Here is a 24752-nt window from a genome sequence, read left to right on the forward strand (position 1 = left end):
CTGGACTGGTCTTTTTTTCTATCTTATTTTTCCTTTTTGTTTCTTCTCCTTTTTGTCTTTACAATATTTTAGGCTAGAGATCCCCTTTTAGCCTTGTTTTTTTTTTTTTTTTTGAAACCCTTTTTACTTTTTAATTAACTTTTTTTATAATAATTTGTTTGGAAAAGGAGGAAAAGTGAAAACAGAGGAAACTGTAACACTGCCAACTAGAGGCTTAGAAATATTGTTTCTCTTTTTTTCTCTTTCGACCAGACAAAGCTGAGAAAGAATTCAGACTTCTTTTCAAAGACTTTGAGCCTGTCTGATAAGATAAAGGGAAAAGCATGGGAGAGTGTTATTGCAGGTGCTCTTCTGGGTTTCTATCAGTAGCTGAAGTCTGATGTTGAAGTATACAGAAAAAAGATGATAAGATTCTAGAGAAGAGAGCTATAAAAATTAACAAAAGCCTTGGACAAGTAAATAGGTGCAGTGTGTTCTTTTTCTCTTTTTTAAGTTGGGCTATTCCTCACACCCCTTCCTTATTATTTGTAATAGTTATTTGGATCTTGGAACCTGCTTTTGTTTTTCTTTTTGCTTTTGGAGCCTAATTTTTACATTGACATTCTATTTTAAAGAAAAAGCCTTAGCATTAATGTTTTCCTTCTTTTTTTAAAAAAGGGAATAGGAATTTTCTTTTTCTCTCTCCCTCTCCTGCATTTTTTATCTACCCTCCATATTTTTTTTGTGTGGCTTCTTTTTTTTTGTATACTTTTTCATACCTGCAACTTTCTACTTGGATTAAAGTGTTGAACTGAAACCCTTTTTACTTTTTTTTAAAACCCTAATTCCTTTTTCTTTTTTCTTTTTTACTTTTTATTTTTCTGCCTTTTATAAGATTTAACAATTTTTCCTTTCTCTGTTTATGGATTTTTTTTCTTCCTTTTTTGAGCTTTTACTGCTATTTAACTAAGAGATTGGATTAAGGTATACAAAAACCTGAAGAAACCTTTTTTTCCCTATCTTGCTTCTTCTTTTCCACTATTTTTACTTGGATTTACAATTGGCTATTTCACAAGTGGATTAAGGCTTGGAAGAACCTGAAGATTTTGAATTATCTGAAATGAGCAGGAAATTAACAGCAACTGGTTCTTCAATTCCTACTTCTTCCTCTTCACCAGGATAGGATAACGCTCAATACAGATGATGTTACAGCAAGAAAAAGAACAGGAAAAGGTGACATTGCAGATGATAATGCAAGGAATTCAAAGCATACAAGCAAGAACAGAGAATATTGAAAGGAGAACAGAAAAAAACTTTTGAAAAGGTGGAGAATATTCAACAAATGATGATGAAGTATGATGAGAAATTCAAAAAAATTGAAGAAGATAAACAAAGAGATAAGAAGATTGGAGATATTGATGACAGATTAACAGTGGTTGAACAAGATAAAAATGGGATGCTGAGATGGGAGATGGATAGATCAGAATTTTATCTCAGATTTCAAAACAGGAAGAAAAGGGACAAAGCTGGGATAATGATAGAAATCTTGGCTGAAGCTCTGGAAATAAACAAAGAGAAGATGATGGATGGAATAGATGAGGTTTTTTGAGTCTTCACAAGATATGCAATGAGAAATAGCTTACGAAGAGAAGTTCACATCAGATTTACAAAGAAAGCCATTAAAACACAAATATTACAGGTGGCAAGAGAGAAAACATTTAAATATAAAGATAAGGAGATTGTGGTCCTGAAACAAGTGCCTAGAAGAGTGAGAGAAATGAGAAGAGAATACTGATTCCTGGCTAAAATCCTACTTAAAAAAAGAGGTGAATTATAGATGGCTGATTCCAGAAGGTTTAATGTTCACATGGCAAGAACAGAGACATAGAATTGATTCAATTGAGAAAGCTGAATCATTTTATACTGAATACTTTGGAGGGAGAGAGGAGGAGACAGAAAAAGAAATGTCACTAATTGAATTCTAAAAGGATTGCCAAATAGCGACTGAAAAAGAAGAAGGTGCAGTAGGCGGAAAGGTGGAAGTTAAGGAACAATGTGAACCAAGATCTACAAGAGCTGTTAAACCTAATTGTAAACTATAAACATGGAAGAGAAAAGCTGATTACAATTAACATAAATGGACTTAATTCAGCTGCTAAAAGAAGGAAAACTTTCCATAAATTAGAGAAATTAAAATTTGATATAATCTGCCTACAAGAAGTACATATTAAAAAGCAACATGAACAACTGTTGATACAGCCAAGATTAGGGAAAAATGCTTACTTCTTTGACACAATGCAAGATAAGAGGAGTGGTTTTATACATTAAAGATATTATCCCAGCGAAGTTGATCAATATAGATGATGATGGAAGAGTATTAAGGGTGGAAATAATGGACAATAACATGAAAACATTCCTGATTGCAATCTGTGCCCCGAATGACAATCAAGAAGAATTTTATAGAAAACTACATATGAAAAAAACTGAACTGGACTATACTAATATCGTTATGATGGGAGATTGCAATGGAATTGTAGACAATAAATTGGACTATGCAACACAGAAAACAACAAAGCAAAACAGAAAGACTCTCCCTAAATCCTTTTTTAAAATGACAGATGAAATAAACCTAAAAGATGCATGGAGAGAGAAAAATGCTAAGACTAAACAATACACTTTCTATTCAAACAGACATTTATCATGGTCCAGAATAGATATGATATGGATGTCAACAGAATTGTTAGCCAATGTGCAAGAAATAAATATTGAAACAAGTATTTGGGCAGATCATAATCCAATGACAATTAAATGGAAAGGACAAAGAAGAAGATCTAGATGGGTGTTAAACAATACTATATTAAAAGAAAATGACTTCATACAGAGGATTGAGAAAGAATTGGCTTTTTTCTTTAAAGAAAATAAAAAAGAAGACACATCAATGCAGAATGTATGGGATACAATGAAGGCATATGCCAGAGGCTTGATAACAGACTATACAAGGAAAAAAAGTATCATGAAAAGACTAGCCTCTAAGACATTAGAGGATGAGTATAAAGAATTTGAAAAAGAGTTACAGAAAATGCCACAGAAAAAGGACATTAAGTTAAAAATGGATATAATTAAACATAAAATGGGATTAATGGAAAAAGAAGAATTAGCACAGAAAATCAGAGGCACGAAACAGAACTACTTTGAAGATGCAAATAAACCAGGTAGATGGTTAGCATATAAATTGAGAAAGGAGAAAGAATCAAGGAAAATATTGCAATTAATAGATGATAAAGGCCAAGTTTGCTATGGTAGTAAAGAGAAGAAGGAAATTATATGAGACTATTACAGGAAACTATATACACAAGAGAATATTGATGATGAAAGAGTTAAACAGTACTTACAGAAAGCTAACCTACCCCAGATACCTAAAGAGATTGAAATAATGTTAGAAAGTAATATAATGATGAGGGAGTTAACTGAAGCACTTATGAAGCAAAACAACGGAAAGACACCAGGCCCAGATGGACTTCCAGCGGAATTTTATAAAACACTACAAGAATCGTTGAATCTTCCATTGCTAGAAGTTATGAATGAAGTTATGTCAAAGAAGAAGATACCTAAATCATGGTCAGAAGCTTATACTTATCCCAAAAGAGATAAGCTTATACTTACCCCAAAACAGGAGGCCGACCCATTACAAATCAAGAATTACAGACCTATTTCCCTACTAAATGCAGATTATAAATTTTTGGCTTCAATATTGGCAGAAAGACTTAAAAAATACCTAAATAATTTTATTCACTCTGACCAAAATGCATTTCTGCCAAAGAGACAAATTAAAGACAACATGAGAGTAATCTTGGACACTTTGGAATACTACGAAGCACATCCTGAAAAATAAATGGCTTTGGTATTCTTAGATGCACAGAAGGCATTTGACAATGTGAATTGGCGATTCATGTTATTACAGCTGGAACAGATGGGTTTTGGTAAAAAATTCATCCAAGTAATAGAAGCTATATATCATAAGCAAACAGTAAAAGTAATGATAGAGGGAGAATTAACGGACTCTATTGATATAAGAAAAGGAACAAGACAAGGGTGCCCACTGTCACCTTTGTTGTTTGTGTTAACCTTGGAAGTGCTAAACAGAAATATTAGAGAAGAAAAGCGAAAGGCAAGGGAGAAAGATACACCCAATTGAATGCAGAATTTCAGAGAATAGCTAGAAGAGATAAGCATGCCTTCTTAAATGAACAGTGCAAAGAAATAGAAGAAAATAATAGTGTAGGGAGGACCAGAGATCTCTTCAAGAAAATTGGAGATATGAAGGGAACGTTTCATGCAAAGATGGGCACAATAAACGACCAAGATGGCAGGGACCTAACAGAGGCAGAAGAAATTAAGGTGGCAAAATCACACAGAAGAACCATACAAGAATGAGCTTAACGTCCCTGATAATCATGGTGGGGTGGTCACTGACCTCGAGCCAGACATCCTAGAATGTGAAATGAAATGGGCCTTAGGAAATCTGAGCAAAAACAAAGCTAGTGCGTCAACTCATAAAATAGCTCTATGGTCTTTTTAGAGTTTTATTTTTTTTTATTTGATTTATTTGATTTGTCAATCAAGATAATAGGTATAAGTATATACATAGTTATGAATACATGAAATGGGTACATATAAGAAAAATAAAAGAAACAATAGGACAGGGACAAGTGGTGCGCTTATGCATGCCCCCTACAGACCTCTTAGGAAAGGGGTGAGGTCAATAGGTTAAGTCTAAGGTTAAAGTTTTTGGGGTTTGGGGAAGAAACCACAGAGTCAGAGTATTCCAGACATTGACCACTCTGTTGCTGAAATTGTATTTCCTGCAATCAAGTTTGGTACAGTTAACCTTGAGTTTGTATCTATTGTGTGCTCTTGTGTTGTTATGGTTGAAGCTGAAGTATTCATTGACTGGTAAGTCATTGGAATGTATGGTTTTATAAACCATACTTAGATCAGATCGAAGACAGCGTAATTCAAGGTTTTCTAGGTCTAGAATTTCAAGTCTGGTGGCCAACAGAGTTGCCAACAGAAACAGAGGGGGGGAGCAGTGGGCAGCTTGCATTCCATAAATGTTTTCAAAGATAGATGGAATTCATGGAGAGAAAGACAGGCTGACATGGCAGAAGGGAGATTATCAGAGGAGAGCTTGCTGGAAGCAACCCAAATGCAAACAGAAGCTGACAATATAATTACAGCCAAAGTGGAAAAACCTGATCTAGTGAAGGGAAGAAAAACAGATGAGTACTTGTGGGAAACGAAACTCCCCATAACTTAGGAAGTTAAGCTACCCTTTCCCCTAAGCAAGCTGAGAAGAGTGGAATGGATGTGGGACTGGGAACAAGCCAGAGCCCCAAAGCTCCTGATGGGATCCCTGGGGAGATCGATAGAGCAGCTGAGAAAGGAATTTGACCGGGCTACCATTAGAGATGATGGTGCATTATGCCACCCAAAGCGGAGAGGAATTTCCACAGAGCCTTCTGAAGTAAGGAGAGGCAGGTGAGATCACAGCTCCCCTCCTCTACCCAGCAGAAGAAGAAAGAACCCACAGCAGCAACCAGTGCCTCTCCCACGCAGCAGTCAGCCCCATCCTCTTGTGCAACGTAGAGCTGGGGAAGAAGATCACCCATTGTATTTTATATCCCTTTGATTTTTCCTACTCATATGTAAGATTTTCCATGTGTTCCTTTCAAGATTTTGTCCTGTTCTCTAAGGTGTTTTCTTATCCTTATGGCCACCCATAATTTTTTGTCATTTCAGAAAGAGTGAGAAAATAATGCAAGGCCCAGAATGTAGCCATGTGATATGCTTGTCAACATTTCATTATAACCTGAAGCAGAGCACATAATAATTTCTCATTGGATACTATTGTGGACAAACAGGGACTCATGACTTATGATGTATTTGACTCTTCCCTGCTTTACCTGGATGGGAAATAAATAACTTTTCCTCTTCTTTTTCTGTTAGGTGTATGATTTGTTCCCACAGTTAATGAGGTACCTCCCAGGCCCTCACAAGAAAGTCCTGGCTTCTCTGGATATTATCCTAGCATTTGCAAAGCAGGAAATAGAGAAACACAAGGAATCTCACTCTCTGCATGAGCCACAAGATTTCATTGATTACTATCTTCTTCAGATGGAGAAGGTTTGGATTTATTATGGTTCAATACACGGGCAAAGAATTATTAGTTTTTTAGAAGTAACTTGTCGATTTGAAGTGCCTTAGTACTATGCTCACCATTTCACATGGTCTTAATTTCTCTGTCTACACTGCTGCATTCTACACCAGTTTTCACTTCAAAATACACTTCAAGGGTAGCCCCATGTAGAGCATGTTGCAATAATCCAACCAAGAGATAAACAGGACATGAGTGACTCCATGGACCTCATGATCCAGGAAAAGGCACCATGAGAAATTGCTCAAAGATTATCTTAGCTATGGCTGCCACCTGCTTTTGAGCAGGAGTTGTGAGTCTAGGAGAAGCTCCAGAAACTCAGAAACAAAAGCAACCATAGGAAAGCTATATAGAATTCATTGTAATTTTCATTTTCTATTTTAAACCTCAGAGCAAGAATGATCCCAACTCTACCTACAGTGAAGAGAACCTGGCTCAGTGTATTTTTGATTTTTTTTCTGCTGGAACAGACACAACCCTTGCTACTCTGATGTGGGCACTGCTTCTCTTGACAAATCATCCCAAAATCCAAGGTGAGTGAAATCTGGGCTGTGGGAACAAGGCCAGTGTCAGGTTCTAGAACACAGAAGAATTATTTAAAGGTATTTAAAATATTAAGGGTTGTTTAATGATGAACTGAATCTACATATTAATTTTCCTACATGACCATGGAAATGTCTTCAGAGAACGTTGGGTCCCTTGACTAAGAAACGGAGAGGAGCAGTGCCCCCTAGAGTCAGACATGACTGGTCAGAAAAAAACTTGATATTTAGGCTTTATGAGCTTCATTGTGCCCTGATGGATAAGGGGCCACTGAAACTACAGTTCAGGTCCTGTTACATTATTCCCTCTATAAGGATTCTGCCCTCATTTTATAACTCCTTATCAGGTAATATATTCTGGGAAATTCTCATTTCTGTTATGTACAGGTGTTACTATTGCATCAGTATGACACAAGTTTCTCTGAAAGTAGCTAAACTCTTCTATAAAATTAACCAGAATTGCCCACCTATTGATGATCTCACCATAAACTGTAAGGTAATATTATGTCTTTTTCTGTTTAATTTGTAAAAAAGTGTTCATTTTTAACTCTGGTCTGTGACACTAATAAAGGATTGATTGATACTTCTGAGGATTAAAATTGGGAAATGAATAAATAAATGAACAAAGGAATAAAAACACAATATTGAACATGAAGCTTCTGTTTTCATTATTATTATTTTTCCAGAGAAAGTCCAGAAAGAGATTGAAGATGTGTTTGGTTCCTCAGGGTCGATTTCCTACCAGGATCGGAAGAAGCTACCCTACACCAATGCCGTGATTCATGAAATGCAGCGTGTAAAATATGTCTTGTTCTGTGGGATTCCCAGGCAAAGCACAAAGGATGTGACAATGAGGGGATATCACATTCCAAAGGTGAGAAATGTGTTCAGGTTATATTGCAATAGCCCAACATGGAAGGAAGAAGAGAACAGGGCACTTGGAAGGTCTCTGTTCAGGAAGTCGCAATTAGTCACGCCAAACTGAATAAGCAAGAGTGGCAAAACCTTTTGAGGGATTGTTGTGGTTAGCCGGCAGCAGGAGCTGATGGCTGAGGAGAGCAAGGACTCAGATGAGGGGCCAGGACCATTAGGGAGTGGACTGCTGCCTTCAGAAATTGTGGGGGCTGGCAGTAGTAATGAGGAGGTTCCTGAGGAGCCTGTGCCAAGTGCACATGTGTTCAGGGTTGCTCGTGGGAAAAAGCAGCTGCAGCAGTGACTCAGGAGTAAGGCTGCAAGGTCATGGCCCCTCCTTCATGAAGATAAAAGCCAGCTGGGAATCAGACATTCTTTGTAGGAAGCAAAGATGTTTTGAAACTTCAGCCTCGTGGACATTGCAGTATCTTAAGTTGGTATTTGAGGACTCTTGTGTTGCAAAATATTTCTTATCTGTTGTTCTTGGCAGCCTTGCAAAAATTTGGCAAGGCTCTTTCTAGTTGGAGCTAATTAGTTGGAAGCACCTTTTATTTGTGAAGAAACAGGATTCATAAATGAAACATGAAAAGGTTATGCTGCTGCCTTTGTCTTGTGTTTGCTCTCTTGGAACCAGGTTTGAGTCAGAACAGGGATGAATTATGGGTTTAAATGCAAACACTCCTCAGCTTTTAAAATTACAACCTTAAACATTTTATTTTTATCCTAGGAAGATGATAAGAGTTATGGGGCTGAACTTGAGATCAGAACTGCAGTCATGTTTCTTTGTCCCCTTCGTCAAGAGACAGGGTGACTTTAGTTAAGAGAAAGGAAGCTAAGCCGTTGAGCAATCACTGCTTTCAGAAATTGAGAAAGGAACAAGCATGGATCTGTAAAGTCAAGCTATGAGCAAGGGTTTCATAAATATTGTTTGAACTTCTTTGCTTCTCTGCTTTATGAAGCTGTTCTGTTTGATTCATCTTTTTTTTTTAAACAGGGGACCTTTATTATTCCAGACCTGCGTTCTGTTCTTCTTGATCCTGAACAATGGGAGACACCTGAAAAATTCAATCCAAATAATTTTTTAGATAAGGATGGGAAATTCATTGACCGAGAAGAGTTTCTGCCCTTCGGATTAGGTAAATCCTTAAGCCAAAAGTAGCTTATTCATTTCTTATTTCATTTATACTCTGTAGAATAGATTATGACCCCCTTTAGGCATGCTTTGTGTTAAGTCACGGGAAAAATCAACTCGAGACCAGTATGACTTTCAGCACTTTATTTAGTTCTCAGAATCTGCTCTAACCACGGAGCTGCGGCAGCCTCTTTTAATAGCGGCTGCTCGCGGCTCACAGCCAATGACGGCTCCTTGAATCTCCTGCCGTCAGACGGACCAATCACAAGGAAGCAATATGAACCAATCACAGTCGTGTTGATGGATCAATCAAAAGGCAGTATTGGCGGACCAATCAAAAGGCAGTATTACAAGTATGTAAATGTAGAACACCCCTCCCCACTTGGTTTAGTCCAACCTATGTTACGTAGTCACGTAAGTAGGCAGGGCTTTTATGGTGTCTACTTGACCTGCGCAGCTCAGTTGCGTTGTTGTCTTCGGCCGGTTCGGATGGGATCGCTGTTTCTCCCATCCTTCTCCATGGAACCTCCTGGAAGGTGGAGTCAGCCATGCTGCTCCCGCTTGGTCTGTCTGGGCTGGTAGAGTCAGCTCGGCTGCTCCCTTCTGGAGTGGCTTCATGTTGGTTTTCCGCTGCCTGCTCCTTTCTACCGAAGTCATCTCCAGGTAAGTTATTGTGGTTTCTTACTGAGGCTGCCAGTGGTGTTGGTCAGTGGGTTGTTGTTGGAGTTTGTTGCGTTGTTTCTCCCCCTCCCCTTTTATTTGCATTTGAGGGGTCTTCCCCCTCTCTGGTTTGGTTATTATTTTTTTATGTTTGATGTGGTTCTGGCGTGTGTGTGTGTTCTTCTCCTTCGCACCTAGGTTCGTTAGTGTTTCTTTCTACCGTTGGTTATCTCAGTTGATCTATATGTCTCCTCCAGTTTCTTCTGTCCTCTGTCTCTAATCTGTATGATCGGGGGCCTGTTACCTGGGTTATTTTATCAGGTATCTACAGTGGGTCCTCTATGAGATTTTTTGCGTAGACCAGGTGCTTACTGTAGGAGTCTGTTGGTTTTTCAGGGTTGTATGTGGGGTGTAATCTATGTAGGTTGACCTTAATTTTCTGCTCATCAATAATTCTGCTGGGCTTTTATTTGTTGTAGTGTTAAGTGTGATGTGTTGTATGGTTAGCATTTTGCAGATTTTTTCTTGGATGTCACCCGTGTCTAGTTTCTCTAGAGTCCCTTTTGTATACTGAACCATGCGTTCCGGTCGACCTGGAGCTGTCAGGGCATGCCTTATGCCCGGTTAGGCGAAGAACTTTTTGAATGTCAATGCTGTGAATTGCGGCCTGGTGTCTGAAACCAATAGGTCCAGCAACCCATGTGTTGCAAACAGCTTCCTCAGCTGTCTGATGACTGCTTCTGTTGTTGTGGAGTTCATGCCGCTTACCTCCAACCAATTTGAGTAAGCGTCTACTATTATTAAAAATGTGTGTCCTTTTGTCAGCCCTGCTAAATCTATGTGTATCCTTGACCAGGGTCCCCTCGGTGTTTCCCAGTTGAGCACAAGTGCGGCAGGGGGCGTAGGTCTGGATTTTTGGCATTGTGTGCACGTTCCCACCCATCTCTCAATATCCTTATCCATCCCTGGCCACCAGATGTCACTCCTGGCCAGGAATTTCATTCTAACAATACCCGGGTGTCCTTCATGCAATATATACAGTACTTGTTCTTGAAGTATCTCTGGTATGATTACCTGATTCCCCCATAGTATACAACCTTTTAAAATCGAGAGTTCCATTTTTCTGTTTCAGAATGGTTTAAAAGTCTCGCTGTAGTTCCTTTCTGTTTTAGATAATGTTTTTGGAATAGAACATGATTGGCGCTTCTCTCCCATCTGGTAGAGTGTGGCTGAGTATGGCTCCAACGCCGACTGGTGATGTGTCACAGGTGACTCTCAGTGGTAGGGTTTCGCTGTATTGAATTAACACAGATTTGGATGTCAGCAAGTCTTTGATTTCCTGGAATGTGGCTTCTTCTCGTCGCTCCCAGGTCCAGGTAGTTGTCTTATCCAGGAGTCTGTGTAATGATTCCGCCGTCGTTGCCTTCTGTGGCAGAAAGACACTATAAAAGTTAATGAGTCCACAAAATGCTTGTAGATCTGTTTTATTTTTGGGTCTGGGGGCTTCTTTTATTGCTTTGATTTTCTGTTCTGTGGGGTGGATTCCTTTTCTTTTTTTTTTTAAATAAACTTTATTAATTTTACTTTTTTTAAAAAAAAGACAACAACACAGCTATAAATTATATACAACAAAGAGACGCACCAGTCTTGGCATAAGCCAAGAGGGAAAGAAAGGAAAGTTTGAGAGAGGAAAGAGGGAAAGGGAAGAGAAGGGGGGAAAAGTGGGGAAAACAAAGGTAGGAAAGACAATTATAATAAAACCATATTTTGTGACTGTCAGTAAGGTCTTTTCTTCTTCAAAGCTATCGTCGGCCTTAGTCTTCTTAGCGGTGAACTATCTTTGATTAAGCCAAATATACAAAGGATTCCAATTGCTAGAATAAATTGAAGATTCTTTATTTTTAATGCTTGGGTTAGATTGTCCATTTCTGCACATTGTAAAATTTTCTGAATGACCATAAGTTCAGTGGGGATAGAAGGTAGTTTCCAGCACTGGGCAAATGCCAGTCTGGCAGCAGTTAAGATATGGATTGTAATATACTTTGATTTTTTGGATATTCGTTTATCAAAAATTCCTAGAAGGAAGGACTCGGTTTGTACTCAATCTGTTCCATGGTTATTTCCTCTAGCCAGTGCCTAATTTTTGCCAATACTTCTGGGTTTCCTTGCATGACCACCACATGTGGAAGAAGGTACCTTCTATGTTTTGACATTTCCAACACTTGGGGCTCGTGTTGGGGTGCATCTTGGCCAATCTCGAAGGAGGCAGGTGCCATCTATAAAACATTTTATATAAGTTTTCTTTATAAGCTGCTGATTTCGTGATCTTAATGTTCCTGTTCCAGACCTTTTCCCATTCTGCTAGGGTAATGCTCCGACCCACATTTCTGCTCCACGCAATCATATTTCCCTTGACAATTTCTTGTTCCAGTTCTGTTTCTAATAAATATTTGTAAAATTTAGATATATTTTTTTTACTTGGTCCTAATAGAATTTTGTCTAGAGTCTGTAGTTTATTGTAGATTCCAAATTCTTTAATGTCTTGTTTGTATTTACTATGAATTTGAAGGTACACCCACTGATCAATTATAAATCCTCGTTCTTGTAATTCTTGTCGTGTTTTTAAGTTTCCTTGTAGGTCTAATAAATTTTCATACTTAATCATTTTGGTTATATCCAAATTATTAGGGTGTACTATCGCTTCCATTGGAGACAGCCAAATCGGTATTTTTAGATAAAGTTTTTTACGTACTTTTTCCAATTAGTTAATAAAGCGTCCCTAATAAGATGCCTATGGAAATATGATTGCCTGGGTTTCCCTGATTCCCACAGAAAGGCATGCCATCCTTTCTGCATATCGTGGCCTTCTAATACTAGTGTTCTTTTGTTGGTTAGGTTTACCCAATCCTTTATCCATAGTAAGGTGGCTGCCGTATGGTATATTTCCCAGTTTGGCAAGGCTAACCCTCCTCTGCTTTTCAAATCTTGTAGGGCTTTTACGTTAATCCTAGCTTTTTTCCCCTGCCAAATGAAATTCAATGTTATCTTGTTTAGTTCCATAAAAATTTTTTTATTTAGTTTGATTGGAATTGTCTGGAATAAATATAGAAATTTTGGCAGAATATTCATCTTAATCAAAGCAATCCTGCCTAATAAGGAAAGTTGTAACTTGCTCCAGAAATCCAAGTCTTTCTTAGATTGTTGAAGAAGTTTGTCATAATTATTTTCTTTTAACGATTTACTTTGTGGAGTTAGCCAAATTCCTAAGTATTTAATTTTTTTTGTCACCTGTATTCCCATTGTTGTCTCTAGCTTTTTATTCTGGTCTCCTGTTAAATTTTTAGTCATTAATTTTGTTTTTCCCTGTTTATTTTAAATCCCGCGACTTCTCCAAATCGTTCTAGTTCTTCTAATAAGTTGTGTCCTTTTTCTATAGGCTCCTCCAGAAAAAAAACCAAATCATCAGCGAAAGCCTGTAGTTTATATTCTTCTGATTTGATCCTCAGACCTCTAATTCTCAAATTTTGCCTAATGTACGTCAGAAGAGATTCTAGGGCGAATATGAAAAGCAGAGGGAGAGAGGGCAACCCTGTCTTACCCCCTTTTCTATTTTTATCGGGCCAGTTTGTTCCCCATTTATTAGAATGTTTGCCTGTTGAGTGTGGTAAATTGTTGTGATGACATTTTCAAATCTGGTGCCAAGATTCATATTATATATTTTTGAATTAAGAAATGCCAATTTAAATTGTCGAATGCTTTTTCAGCATCCAAGAACATAAATGCAAATTGTTTTTCCGGGTGGGCTTCATAGTATTCTGAAATGTCTATCACTGTTCTTAAATTATTCTTAATTTGTCGAAATGGGAGAAATCCATTTTGATCTTCATGGATATAAGTGTTTAAAACCTGTTTTAATCTATTAGCTATTATAGAAGAGAATAATTTGTAATCTGCATTCAGGAGTGAAATTGGTCTATAATTATTAATAAGTCTGTGGTCTAGGTCCTCCTTCGGGATCAGCGAAATTAAGGCTCCCCTCCACGAGTCCGGCATCTTGGCTGCTAAGAGTACCTCATTAAAAACATCCAGCATCAGTGGTCCAATTTGTTCTATGATAATTTTGTAAAGTTCTACCGGTATCCCATCCGGTCCAGGTGCTTTATTGTTACTTTGCTTCTCTATTGCTGACTTCAGTTCGGACCATGTTATTTTTTGATTTAATAATTCTATCTCTTTCTCTCCAATTGCTTTATCATTCGCTTCCTCCAGGTATTTCATTATTTTATCCTCAGAGACTTCTTCTTTTTGTATAATTTCTCAAGTAATTAAAAGTAATCTCTTTTTCTTCTCTATCTCCTCCTGCATATTGCCCCCTCATCCATTAATTGGTGTATCAATCTTTTTCTTTCGTTTTCTTAAGTTTGTGGGCTAACCATCTCCCTGGTTTGTTTGCATGCTCAAAGTAGATTTGTTTAGTCATTTTCAGACTAATCTCCAATTTTTCTTGTTCCAGTAAATTTAATTTGTGTTTAGTTGTTATTAACTGGTTCTGTATTCTTTGGTTTTTGGGGTTCTTTTGTAATTGGATTTCTAAATCTTTAATTTCTTGTTGTAGATTACTTTGTTGGGCATACTTTCTTTTATTTCTCATAGCATTGTAAGAGATTGTTATTCCTCTTATAAATGCCTTAAATGTGTCCCATATATTTTGTTTCGAAGTTAGATCATTATTATTTTCCTTTAAGAAGAAGTTCAGTTCTTCTTTCAGTTTATTAATATATTCTTCTTCTTTTGTTAAATGAGTGTTAAAAGTCCATCTTTTCTTTGGTTTTCCTCTACCTCTCCAGGTTATTTGAATTGAATTGTGGTCAGCCCAGTCATTTGGTAAGATTTCGCTATCTTTGATTTCATTAATCAATTCACCGTTTATCCAAGCCATATCTATTCTTGTCCAAATTTTGTGCGGGTTAGAATAATAAGTAAACTGTTCTTTTTTGGGATTTAATTTTCTCCAGATATCTACCAGATTCATTTCATTCAACATATCCTTACATGGCTTAGAAAATTCTCTATTCCCTTTTTTGTTCTTACTCCTATTACTATGATCCTTCCGGTAGTCAGTAATAGAGTTAAAATCACCAATCAGAATAATATTACCATTTTCGAATTCTGTTATTTTTTGATGGAGATGTTTAAAAAATTTACCTTGATCATCATTTGGGGCATAGATTACTACCAGTAAGAGTGTAATGCCATTAATCGAGATTTGTACTACCAGCGTTCTTCCTTCAGGGTCCGCCCAGATTAACTCCGCTTTTAAGTCATCTCTCACATAGATTGCGATGCCTTTCTTTTTGTGTTTATCTGCAGGTGCTGTAAATAATTTTCCCAGTTTTGGACACTCTAGGAATTTCTCCTCACTTTTCCTAACGTGTGTTTCTTGTATGCAAATTATATCAACATTTTGTTTTATTAGTTTGGTTAGAGTCCTTTTCCTTTTAGCTCTTGAATTTAGGCCGTTTATATTAATGGAAAGAATTTTCTTTCCTTCGTCCATTTACTTAAGTCTGCCTCGCTTTTTGTCTCGTAACTCTCACGGCTCTCTTCTTGTGGTTGATATGGAGTTGTTTCTTCTCTTTCTCGATGTAAGTTGTCTTTCCCTTGAATATGGACAGATCCTTCTTCTTTGTTCCTATGGCGGTTACGATCCTCCTGCATATTTCTTTGGATTTTCTCCCTAGTGAGTTGATCCTCCGTGGTTGTTAGCTGTTCTAGAAAGTTTTGTGCTTGTTCAATTGAGTCTATTTTAATTTTTCTTCCCTTCCACGATATTAGCATCCCTTCTGGGATTAGCCATTTAAATGAGATTTCGTTTTTATTTAAGTAATTAGCTAAAAATTTATATTCTTGCCTCATGGCCCTCACTTTACTTGGAATCTGCTTAAGAATTATAATCTCTTTGCCCTTATATAATATTCTCTCATCTCTGGCCTTTCTATATATTAGGTCTCTCATGCATCTTCTTGAAAAACGGATATGGATCTCCCTTGGGCAATTGTGACGCCTTGCATAGCTGGTATTCACCCTATAGATTTCATCAAATTCCTTGAGTAATTCATCTTTCTCTTTTTCTACTAGTTCAGCCAACAAACCTGCCATTAATTGTTCTAATTCTTCATTTTTGGATTCCTCCACATTTTGGAACCTTAAGTATGCAGCTGCTCTGTCCATCTCAAGTTGGACCAAGGAATCTTCCATTTCTTTATTAACATTTTTGAAATCTTCCTCAGTCCTTTCTAGGTTCCTCTCCACTTGTTCCGTCCTGTTCTCTATTTCTTTTATTTTTAATTCAGTTCTTTCCATGACCAATTGCATTGTCCCAACCCTATCTTCAACTCTCTGTATATCTGCTCTCATCTCCTCTTTTAATTTACCCATTTCTTCCTGCAGTTCGCTAATATCTGCTCTGGTCTCATTATGATTCCTAATCATAATCTCCTGCATTCTAGACATCGATTCTTGCATTAATTCTTGCAGGGATAATAATGTCACTTGTAAGTTGGCATTCGTAACAGTCGGTTGTTTTTCTCCTTTCAAGGTCTCTTCTATAGTTTTCTGCGTTGTTGGGGAGGCAGATGCCAGAGTTGTCAACAAGGTCTGATTGTTCTTCCTTCCTGTTTTCAGGGCCATGGTTGTTGTGGAAGTCATCTCTGCTAAGATTTGTTTTTGCAATTGGACAATGTTAAGAATATTATCCCAAATCACCATTCGATGTAATAGCCCTTTAAGTGTGATTACAAATCTATTTGCTATGCTTACACCCCAGATACTTTTAGCTCTCTTTCTTTGGCCCAATCTGTCATTCAGGCAAATTAAATTCCAATTCAATAGAGTGTTATCAGTTACTATACAATACTATACAATAGGTGCTATACAATAGAATGAAATCAAATATTATGTATTATGTATTATTCTCTATATTAAATTCAAATACCAGAGTTAATTGTATTTTACCCCTAGTAAATCATACTTGTTTAAAGCATACAACCAACTCTAGAATTTCTCACTCTATATATACTTTTGTCCTATAGTATATATAAATATTTAAGATTCCATTCTATCTGAGACAACCCTATTAACAGTCCTTAAGATTTTTATATATCCAAGAGAGTCTAATCTGTAAACCCTAATACCTGTAACAAGCAGTTTGGCTTTATACTTTATACTTTATACTTGTATTTTTAACTATTATAAAAAAAAAGAAAGACCAGAGAGAAAGGGAGAGAGAGAAAGAGTGCCAGAGGAAAGGGGTCTTTCCAATTATAGGAAATCACTAAGCACGTATCTGTAGGATTAGTTCCATAGAAAAACAAGTCTGAGTTAGGGCTGGCGTTTAGTCTTTTAGTCTCTCCTCCTGGGCGCACCAAGGAAGCAGGGGAGGAAGTGCTGACTAATTGCTGTCAGCGATCAGTCTTGGCCAGGCTTCCGTCTGTCTCCTCCTTCTTCTTCCCTCCTCTTCTCCCCTCTGCCAGCAACCGTCAATCCACCGTCACTTTGGGTATCCGCCTCAGATTGATCACTTTAAAAATCAGTTTTTGTAGACAATAATGCTAAGAGGAAAGGATCTTGCATATAAAAGTCAGTGCGACGTTTTCCGGCTCTCCACCTCTCGCTCTGCCCTCCTTCACAGCCAAAATCCTCTCCTAGTCTTCCAGCCTTCTCAAGCACTGATCCTGGATGGCAATCCACTTCCGAGTTTCTTAAATTCCCACCGCCTTTTTCTCTCCTCAGCAACGCTCCAATCCACACTTTCACTCTGAGTGTCGAGCCACTCTAAACGCGTTTATCCCCCATTCACTTTTCAAACTGCTTTTCTAGCCGCTTGTCTCCAGCTTCCCCCCCTGTTACTCACAATGAAACAGGGAGAATCGGACCGATCACTCTCACGGCTTTGTAATCCTTCTGCCCTTTTCCGCTCAGACCCTTCAGACTGTCACTTTTTGCTTCGTCAGTTCAGTGGCAGACCGGACTTTGGAGCCGCCATTAGCTGGAAGCTGGCTCAATCGCGCTGGTCTCAGAGGCTCTTCCTTCGTTGCTGGGGAGTTGCCTTCCCCCAAACAGCAACCCGGGGGTCCTCTATTCTGACACGAAGCTCTACGGGTTTCGTGTATCCACTGGGGATCCCTCCAAACGCGAGAAGAGGTGTTCGAAAGCCCCAGCTGGGCTTCTCCACCTCTGGACGTCCCTGTCCTGCCACCGGAAGCTCCCCTGTGGGGTGGATTCCTTCTTTATCTATGAGGTACCCCAGGAATTAAAGTTTATTGGTAGCTAGCTGGCATTTTTCTTTTTTTACTTTGAGTCCCGCCTCTTGAAAACTTTGTAAGACCTCCCTGAGGAGGCTTTCCAGTTGGTTTTTGTCACTAGCAGATACCAGCACATCGTCGAAATATGGGACCACCCCTTTTATTCCCTGTAATAGGTGCTCCATTAAGCTTTGGAACACCCCTAGGGCCATGCTGACTCCGAATTGTAGTCTTTTGCATCTGAATGCCCCCCTGTGAGTCACAATGGTTTGTGCCTCCGCTGTTTCGGGGTCAACTGGCAATTGCTGGTACGCTTGTGCAAGGTTGAGTTTTGCGAAGACCATTCCTCCCCCCAACGAATGTAGAAGGTGTTGTACCACCGGCACAGGGTATGCGCTTTGTTGTAGCGCGTGGTTGAGGGTGGCCTTACAGTCTCCGCAGATGCACACGGACCCATCTGACTTAATCGGAGTCACAATTAGGGTTTCCCATCTTGCGTGGTCTATTTGTTCGAATACACCTTGTGCGATGCGTTTATCCAATTGCTCATCGATCTTCTGTTTTAATGCAAAAGGGACTCTCCTTGCCTTTAACCGGATTGGGGCTATGTTCGGGTTCAAATTAAATGAGATAGGGGACCCTTGGTACTTGCCTAGTTTTCCATCGAACACATCCTGGAAGTCCTTCATCAGGCTTTCCTCCCAGTCCGCCTCTGTGACGCTGTTGATCCCGGTCACTCCGATTCCCAGAGGCGTGAACCATTCAAGTCCCAGTAGGCTAGGATGATCCCTGTCTACTATCGTCAATGGAAGAATCACCATGCGCTTTCTGAATTTTACCTGGAAGTGTACAAGTCCGACTACAGGAATCCTGTTCCCTTGGTAGTCCTTCAGTGTTAGTCTTTGGTTCTCTAGTTCGTTTTCCTGCATACCTGGTATCAGGCTCTTTAGTGTGTTCCACGATACCATGGACAGGTATGAACTGGAATCCACTTCCATCTTGCAGGGTCGGTCTTCAATGGTGACTTCCACGCATACCTTTCTTGCATCGGTTGTGTTCAAATGGCCAATGGTTATCATTTGGTGTGTTTCTTCCTTCTGGTTTGTTTCATTGAACCGCTTACTTCTGTTTTCTCGGCTCCAATGGCTCCCTGTCTGTCTTTCTTTGGTTTGGGGGGGGGGGATGCTGTCCCTTCGCCTAGGGCTGTAGCTCTTTTTGTTCTGGCAGACCCTAGCTAGGTGCCCCTGTCTCTCACAGTGCCTGCAAATGGCATCGAGGAAATAGCACTCGGAACCTGGGTGGTCTCCTCCGCACCCGGCACAATGGAATTCCAACTTCCTTTCTCTCCTCTCTTGTCTATTCCGTTCCGACTGGAGTCTATGTATCTCTTCTTCCTCGTCGTCGGTGCCGGGCAAGGATTCGATGTCCTCATGGTGGGTGGGTGTGGTGGTGGGCTTCTAAGTGCCTTCTGGTTTCTTTTCTCGGACTTGGCTTGGTTCACCTTGAATTTCTTGGGTTGCCGTATTCATTAGCCGCATAGTGGCTGCTGATTTTTTCACTGCTTCAGCTGCGGTGGCTTCAGCAATGGCCTTGGTCATGGTGATGTTGGGTCGGGTCAGCAGCCAGCTCTGCAGGGTGAGATCTCTCAGTCCGAGGACCATGCAGTCCCTCATGGCTTCATCCATGTTGAGGAACTCGCACACCCCTCCAATGTCATTCATTCATTCGAAATTCCCGATGCTCTCAACTTCTCTTTGGTCTCACTTATAGAATTCATGTCTCCGGATAAGGTTGGAGACGGTCAGCGCATAATGGGCTCTCAGTTGGTTTAAATCTGGCCACGCCATCTGCTTAACATCCTGGGGTTTGGCCAATGCTTTGGCCATTTTGAAGACTGTGGGCCCACAGTGCGTCAGGAACATGGCTCTCTTCCTTTGATTGGTTATCTCCTGTAACTCATTGCTCTCGAGGAACATGAGGAATCTGTCGATGTATGATTCCCAATCGTCTGCCGCTGGGTCGAATGGTGAGGGTGGAGACTTGCTGCTGGCCATTTCATTGGTTGCTCGGTTCTCGTTGCCACATGCTCAACTGGTCTCCTTTGTCTCAGTATCCCACCCTCGTCACCAATGTTAAGTTGTGGGAAAAATAGACTCGAGACCAGTGTGACTTTCAGCTCTTTATTTAGTTCTCAGAATCTGCTCTAACCGCGGAACCACGGCAGTTTCTTTTATAGCGGCGGCTCGTGGCTAATGACGGCTCCTTGAATCTCCCGCCGTCAGACGGACCAATCACAAGGCAGCAATACAAACCAATCACAGTAGTGTTGATGGGCCAATCAAAAGGCAGTATTGGCAGACCAATCAAAAGGCAGTATTACAAGTATGCAAATACAGAACACTTTATCTTCTCCACAGGTAAACGTGCATGTGTGGGAGAGCAGCTGGCAAGAATTGAGATCTTCATCTTTCTGACCAGCCTGTTGAGGGTCTTCAACTTCCGCTTGCCTGAAGGAGTGAAAGAACTCAACGAAGCCCCTGTTGTAAAGTTGATAATGCACCCACACCCTTACAAACTGTGTGCTATTCCCACACAGGCTTAAACTTTAAAAAACAGCATGAAAAGCATAAAACTGTTTCCTATAGGCCTGTTCTCTTAATTGAACTTTTGCTTTCATTTATTGTACTTTAAAACTTTTTCAGCCTAGTTCACAAACATACTTCACCAGTTCAACCAGTGGTGTGTGAACAATATGCTAAGTAAATTTGTTACGTTTTACCTTAGCTTTCTTTTGCCAATAAACCTATTACTCTCCATTTAGTCCCAGACATTTTCTTTTCACGTTTAAAAGCAGCAGTCTAAACCCAGGCCAGGTCTACTTATCAGGTAAATGAGGTAACCGAATGATGTGATAGCAGTGTTTCAATCATGGTGGGATTCAAATAATTTAACAACCGGTTCTCTGCCCTAATGACCAGCTGGGTAGGCATGATCATATGACTGGGTGGATGTGGCCAACTCGATGTCACTTACGTCAAGGGGTGCTTTTCCTCTCCTTGCCTCTCATGATTGTAGGGATGCTGCAACAGTTGTAAGTGTCAAAAATTGCAGGGGTGGGATTCTACCAGTTTGCACCTATTCGCTAGAACCAGTTGTTACCATTCTAAGCAGTTCAGAGAACTGGTTATTAGAGGAAATTACTGGCCTAATCCTGTAAGGAAGGCAGGAAGGAACATTCTGGTGTTGCTTACAGAAACTGCCTCTCCATTAACCCTTATTACATTCTTGGCAGGACTAGACTTCCTGTCTCAGGAACTTCTCTGGAGTTTTTTCCCCCTCCTTTGCTGGTACTTTGCTTGTGTGGAGTGACCATTCAAAGTTACAGTGGCACTGAAAAAAGTGACTTATGACCATTTTTCACACGACTGTTGCATCATTCCCACAGTCATGACAGGCCAGGCAAGGAGATGCGTGCCTCGATGTGAGTGATATTGAGTTGGCCACACCCAGTCACATGACCACCAAGCCATGTCCACCACCTAAGCCACGCCCACATAACCTGTTGTTAAAAAATTTGAATCCCACCCCTGAAAAATTGCCATAAGTCAGTTTTTTCAGTACCATTGTAACTTTGAATGGTCACTAAATGACCAGAAAAATACAAAAAGCTTCTTTGCTTGCAAAAAGCTGCCTTAATTACCAGTCATTAGATTAAAAATACCTGCAAGCCGGAGTTACAAATCAGGCAGGGTGTCAGAGCACCTTGAGGAATTAAAATAGTTAAAATGCAATGATAACTTTCAGCAGTCAACTCTTGCTCAAAAATTGAAACCCTTTAGTGGAAAAGTCATTTAAGCTCTCCAGAAAGAGCACACCCAGGAGAAGCAATCCATAAATCCATTTGCACCTTTTAAAGATACCAGCTGGCCTCACCTCACAAAATATCCTAAGGAAATCATCCAGATTTAAGGAAAGATTACATGCCCTCCAGAAAGGCAGTAATATAATCAGTGCCAAGCTTGCATCCTGCCTCTTGGAAGTACACCCCAAAAGGACACTGCCAGGAACAACTAAAGCAGTGAAGGGAGACCCCCGCCTCCTCAGATAGAAAAAGAAACCATGAGGCAGGAAAAAATTCAAACACAATACAAATAATTAAATCACAACAGTAGCTCTTGCTTGTTAAACCAATCAACAGACCAATAGACACAGGAACTAGACAGATTTTTCAACCCAGTTTCTTTTCAGGAACACAGATTAACCTTTTTTCTTCCAAACAAAGCTGAATATCAATAGATACAGGATTAAACCAAACCTCAGAAAAGGTATGTAAACTCACGTTTGAATGTCAATCTTTCTAGCCAGCCAAGAAACCTTGCTGAATTCACTCATCGTACTTCCTTGCCATTAAAAGCTTCTTTCTGTCAGCTCTGCTTCATTACTCAATTATTTCTTCAAAGTGTTGATCATTGCATCCCGGCTGGATGAATTCCAACAGGGGAGTATTTCCTTCCAACAGCAGTATAGCTTTTATTTGTGCACTGCCCAGAGTCACTTAGATGAAATGGGCAATGTATACATTTGATAAACAATCAAAATAAAAATATTAAATTATAAGAATAGAAATGATGAGAATAGACCTAATATTAACATTACCAGGTGTTGTGGCTCCGGGCTTGGATTCAACTCCTGTGACCAATATGAGTTCAAGTGAGGAGGTCATGGCAGAAAAATATGAGCCGGCATGGCTCAGTGATTGGACTGATAACCAGGATGAGGAGATGGACGTGACAAAGGACGACAGACCTGATGTATTAGAATTTTCAGGACCTTTGACCTCCTCTGGTTCCTTATCTGATCAACAGCCGGGAATGGCTGACAGGGAAGTTTTGAGAGAGTCTTCTAGTGGAGATGAGAACTTGGAAAATTTGTGGTTAAATGTAAAAAACAGAAGACGGTTGAGAAGGCAAAATCAGCTGGAGCGAATGAGGAGAGCGAGTCAGTAAATTAGCACGTTGTCTCAATGAGTATAAAAGGACACAGCTGGGCTGGTACAATTTGCCAGGAACAAAGTGACTTATTTGAGTGAGGACGTTACAGCAAGAAGCTCTGAGACTAGAGATTTATTGCCAGGACTGGTTTGCCGGACAGAGTAAAGATTTATGCTGTGGATTGAGATTCCTGCCAGCCGTTATCTTGTAAGACTTCTTTCTGTTTGATTTAATCTGAAATGGCTGCTTTCTGTTTTGTTCATTGGAATTTTGAAGGGGAGTCATAACAACCAGGTAGACCAGACGGGGAAAGCTTTTGGGAGCCACTTCCTATCAGTTCACCCGATCCAGTGCAAACTGGCTGAATACCACCACTGATATTGATCAATCAATATTAAAAGATAAGGAATTTACTCAATTTAGGGAAAAAGAATTAGACCTTTTCTTCAAAGAGAATAGAAAAGAAGACTCACTACAAAATGTATGGGATACAGCCAAGGCATATATTAGAGATTTGGAAACATCATTTCTTTTCTAGAGAAAGTCCAGAAGGAGATTAAAGATGTGTTTGACATCTCACAGTCCATTTCCTATCAGGATCGGAAGAAGCTGCCCTACACCAATGCTGTGATTCATGAAATGCAGCATGCAAAATATGTCATGAGAGTTGGAATTCCCAGACAAACTACAAAAGATGTGAAGGTGAAAGATTACCACATTCCAAAAGTGAGAAATGCTAAGAACAGCCAACTGCTCTCAGAAACTGTTTTGGAAATAAACAAATATGATGTCAGCCTTCAAGATTTTCTCCCTTTGCTTTGCATCTTTCGGCTGTCCTAAGTAACGGGGGGAGGAGGGAGGGAAATTATGGGAAGTGAGCTGGAGGTGTTACAAACTAGAACTATAAACTGGGGGGGGAGGAGTACATTCTTGCTTAGGTTTCTATTCCTTGCTTAGCTTTCTTTTCTATGCTATGCGCAGCTGCAAACCTTTATCAAACTATGCCAAGGTCAACGGACAGAAGCCTCATCACCACCTGGAGATGTCCACATGATGATATTCACAACTTTTAATTGGAAGAACCATTTGAACTATTGGGGGTGGGAACATTGCCATTACTTTGTATATGTGATTTACGCGCCCATTTTCTCAGATTCAGAATTCTTTTGTTGCTACTACTTGATTTCCAGTAAAATATATCTTTTCTCTAACTAAAAGAGTCTAAAGTATTTCTTTCTTGGATTTTGAATGGAGCACTAGCTGATATTATTCTGAATCTCACATTACCAGCCCACCCGGAGAGATAATACAATTTCTTCCGAGGGGGTCTGAACATCATGTCAAGTCCAGCCAGTGACCAAGAAGACCTGGGAGCAACTGGAGGACAAGATTCTCTGCTGCTAGAGGAAGCAAGGGAAGCTGACTTGTTAGCAGAACTAAATCTTGGAGAAAAACCAGCTGTAAAACCCAAGTGGTCCCTGGGAGTCAGCTGGAAGGATCCTGAGGAAAAGCCTCCTCCAGGAGTGACCACTACCCGCTGGTGTAGAAGAGAAGAGCCATGGCAGGAGAAGGACAGGAAGAATTTTTTACTAACTCAAGCCAGGAATCTTCTAAATGAAGCTATCGGAGATCCTCAAACTGAACAAAGGTATGAGGGAGAGGAGGGGAGGCAGCCCCAGCCAGCAGAAGCAGAGCAGCCACCCCCATAAATCAATGCGGGCAGGCAGCCCAGGGCCCCATTGCCAGAAGACAGAGAACTCCAAAGGTGCCTCCGTTGGAAGTAAAATATGGGGGGGGGGAGGGGAATCCCAAGGAGTTAGGATTTTTCCTGGCACAAGTCTGGAGCCATATGGAGGAATACGGAGGGGATTTTTCCTCAGAAGCAGCCAAAGTTAGATGTGTTACCAGGGCTCTGGAGGGAACAGCTGCATAGTGGATGGTGACTTTGCATAATGATAATGCCCCTCAGCTGATGAATTATGACCTGTTCATGACTGTGCTGCGGGCCAGGTTTGAAGA

General features: G+C 39.9%; 1 protein-coding gene across 4 annotated transcripts in view; it reads left to right on the forward strand.

Annotated features, from left to right (window-relative positions):
• Positions 1 to 20558, forward strand: part of LOC113452021 (cytochrome P450 2J2-like) — a 32595-nt gene extending 12037 nt beyond the window's left edge. For 2 of the 4 annotated variants that reach the window (XM_026723427.2, XM_087933637.1), the window contains 5 exons: positions 5986 to 6162; positions 6585 to 6726; positions 7422 to 7609; positions 8642 to 8783; positions 20160 to 20558. In XM_026723427.2, coding sequence (XP_026579212.2) covers positions 5986 to 6162; positions 6585 to 6726; positions 7422 to 7609; positions 8642 to 8783; positions 20160 to 20344 — 834 coding nt within the window. In that variant the 3' untranslated portion in view covers positions 20345 to 20558. Of the gene's footprint in view, positions 1 to 5236; positions 5518 to 5985; positions 6163 to 6584; positions 6727 to 7421; positions 7610 to 8641; positions 8784 to 20159 lie in introns of those variants that run through there. The other 2 variants (XM_087933638.1, XM_087933636.1) reach the window with 2 other exon arrangements.
• The last annotated feature ends 4194 nt before the right edge of the window (positions 20559 to 24752 follow it).

The sequence above is a fragment of the Pseudonaja textilis genome, chromosome 4 (genome assembly GCF_049901715.1).
Source record: "Pseudonaja textilis isolate UNSWEBS1 chromosome 4, rPseTex1.2, whole genome shotgun sequence".
Classification (NCBI taxonomy): domain Eukaryota; kingdom Metazoa; phylum Chordata; class Lepidosauria; order Squamata; family Elapidae; genus Pseudonaja; species Pseudonaja textilis.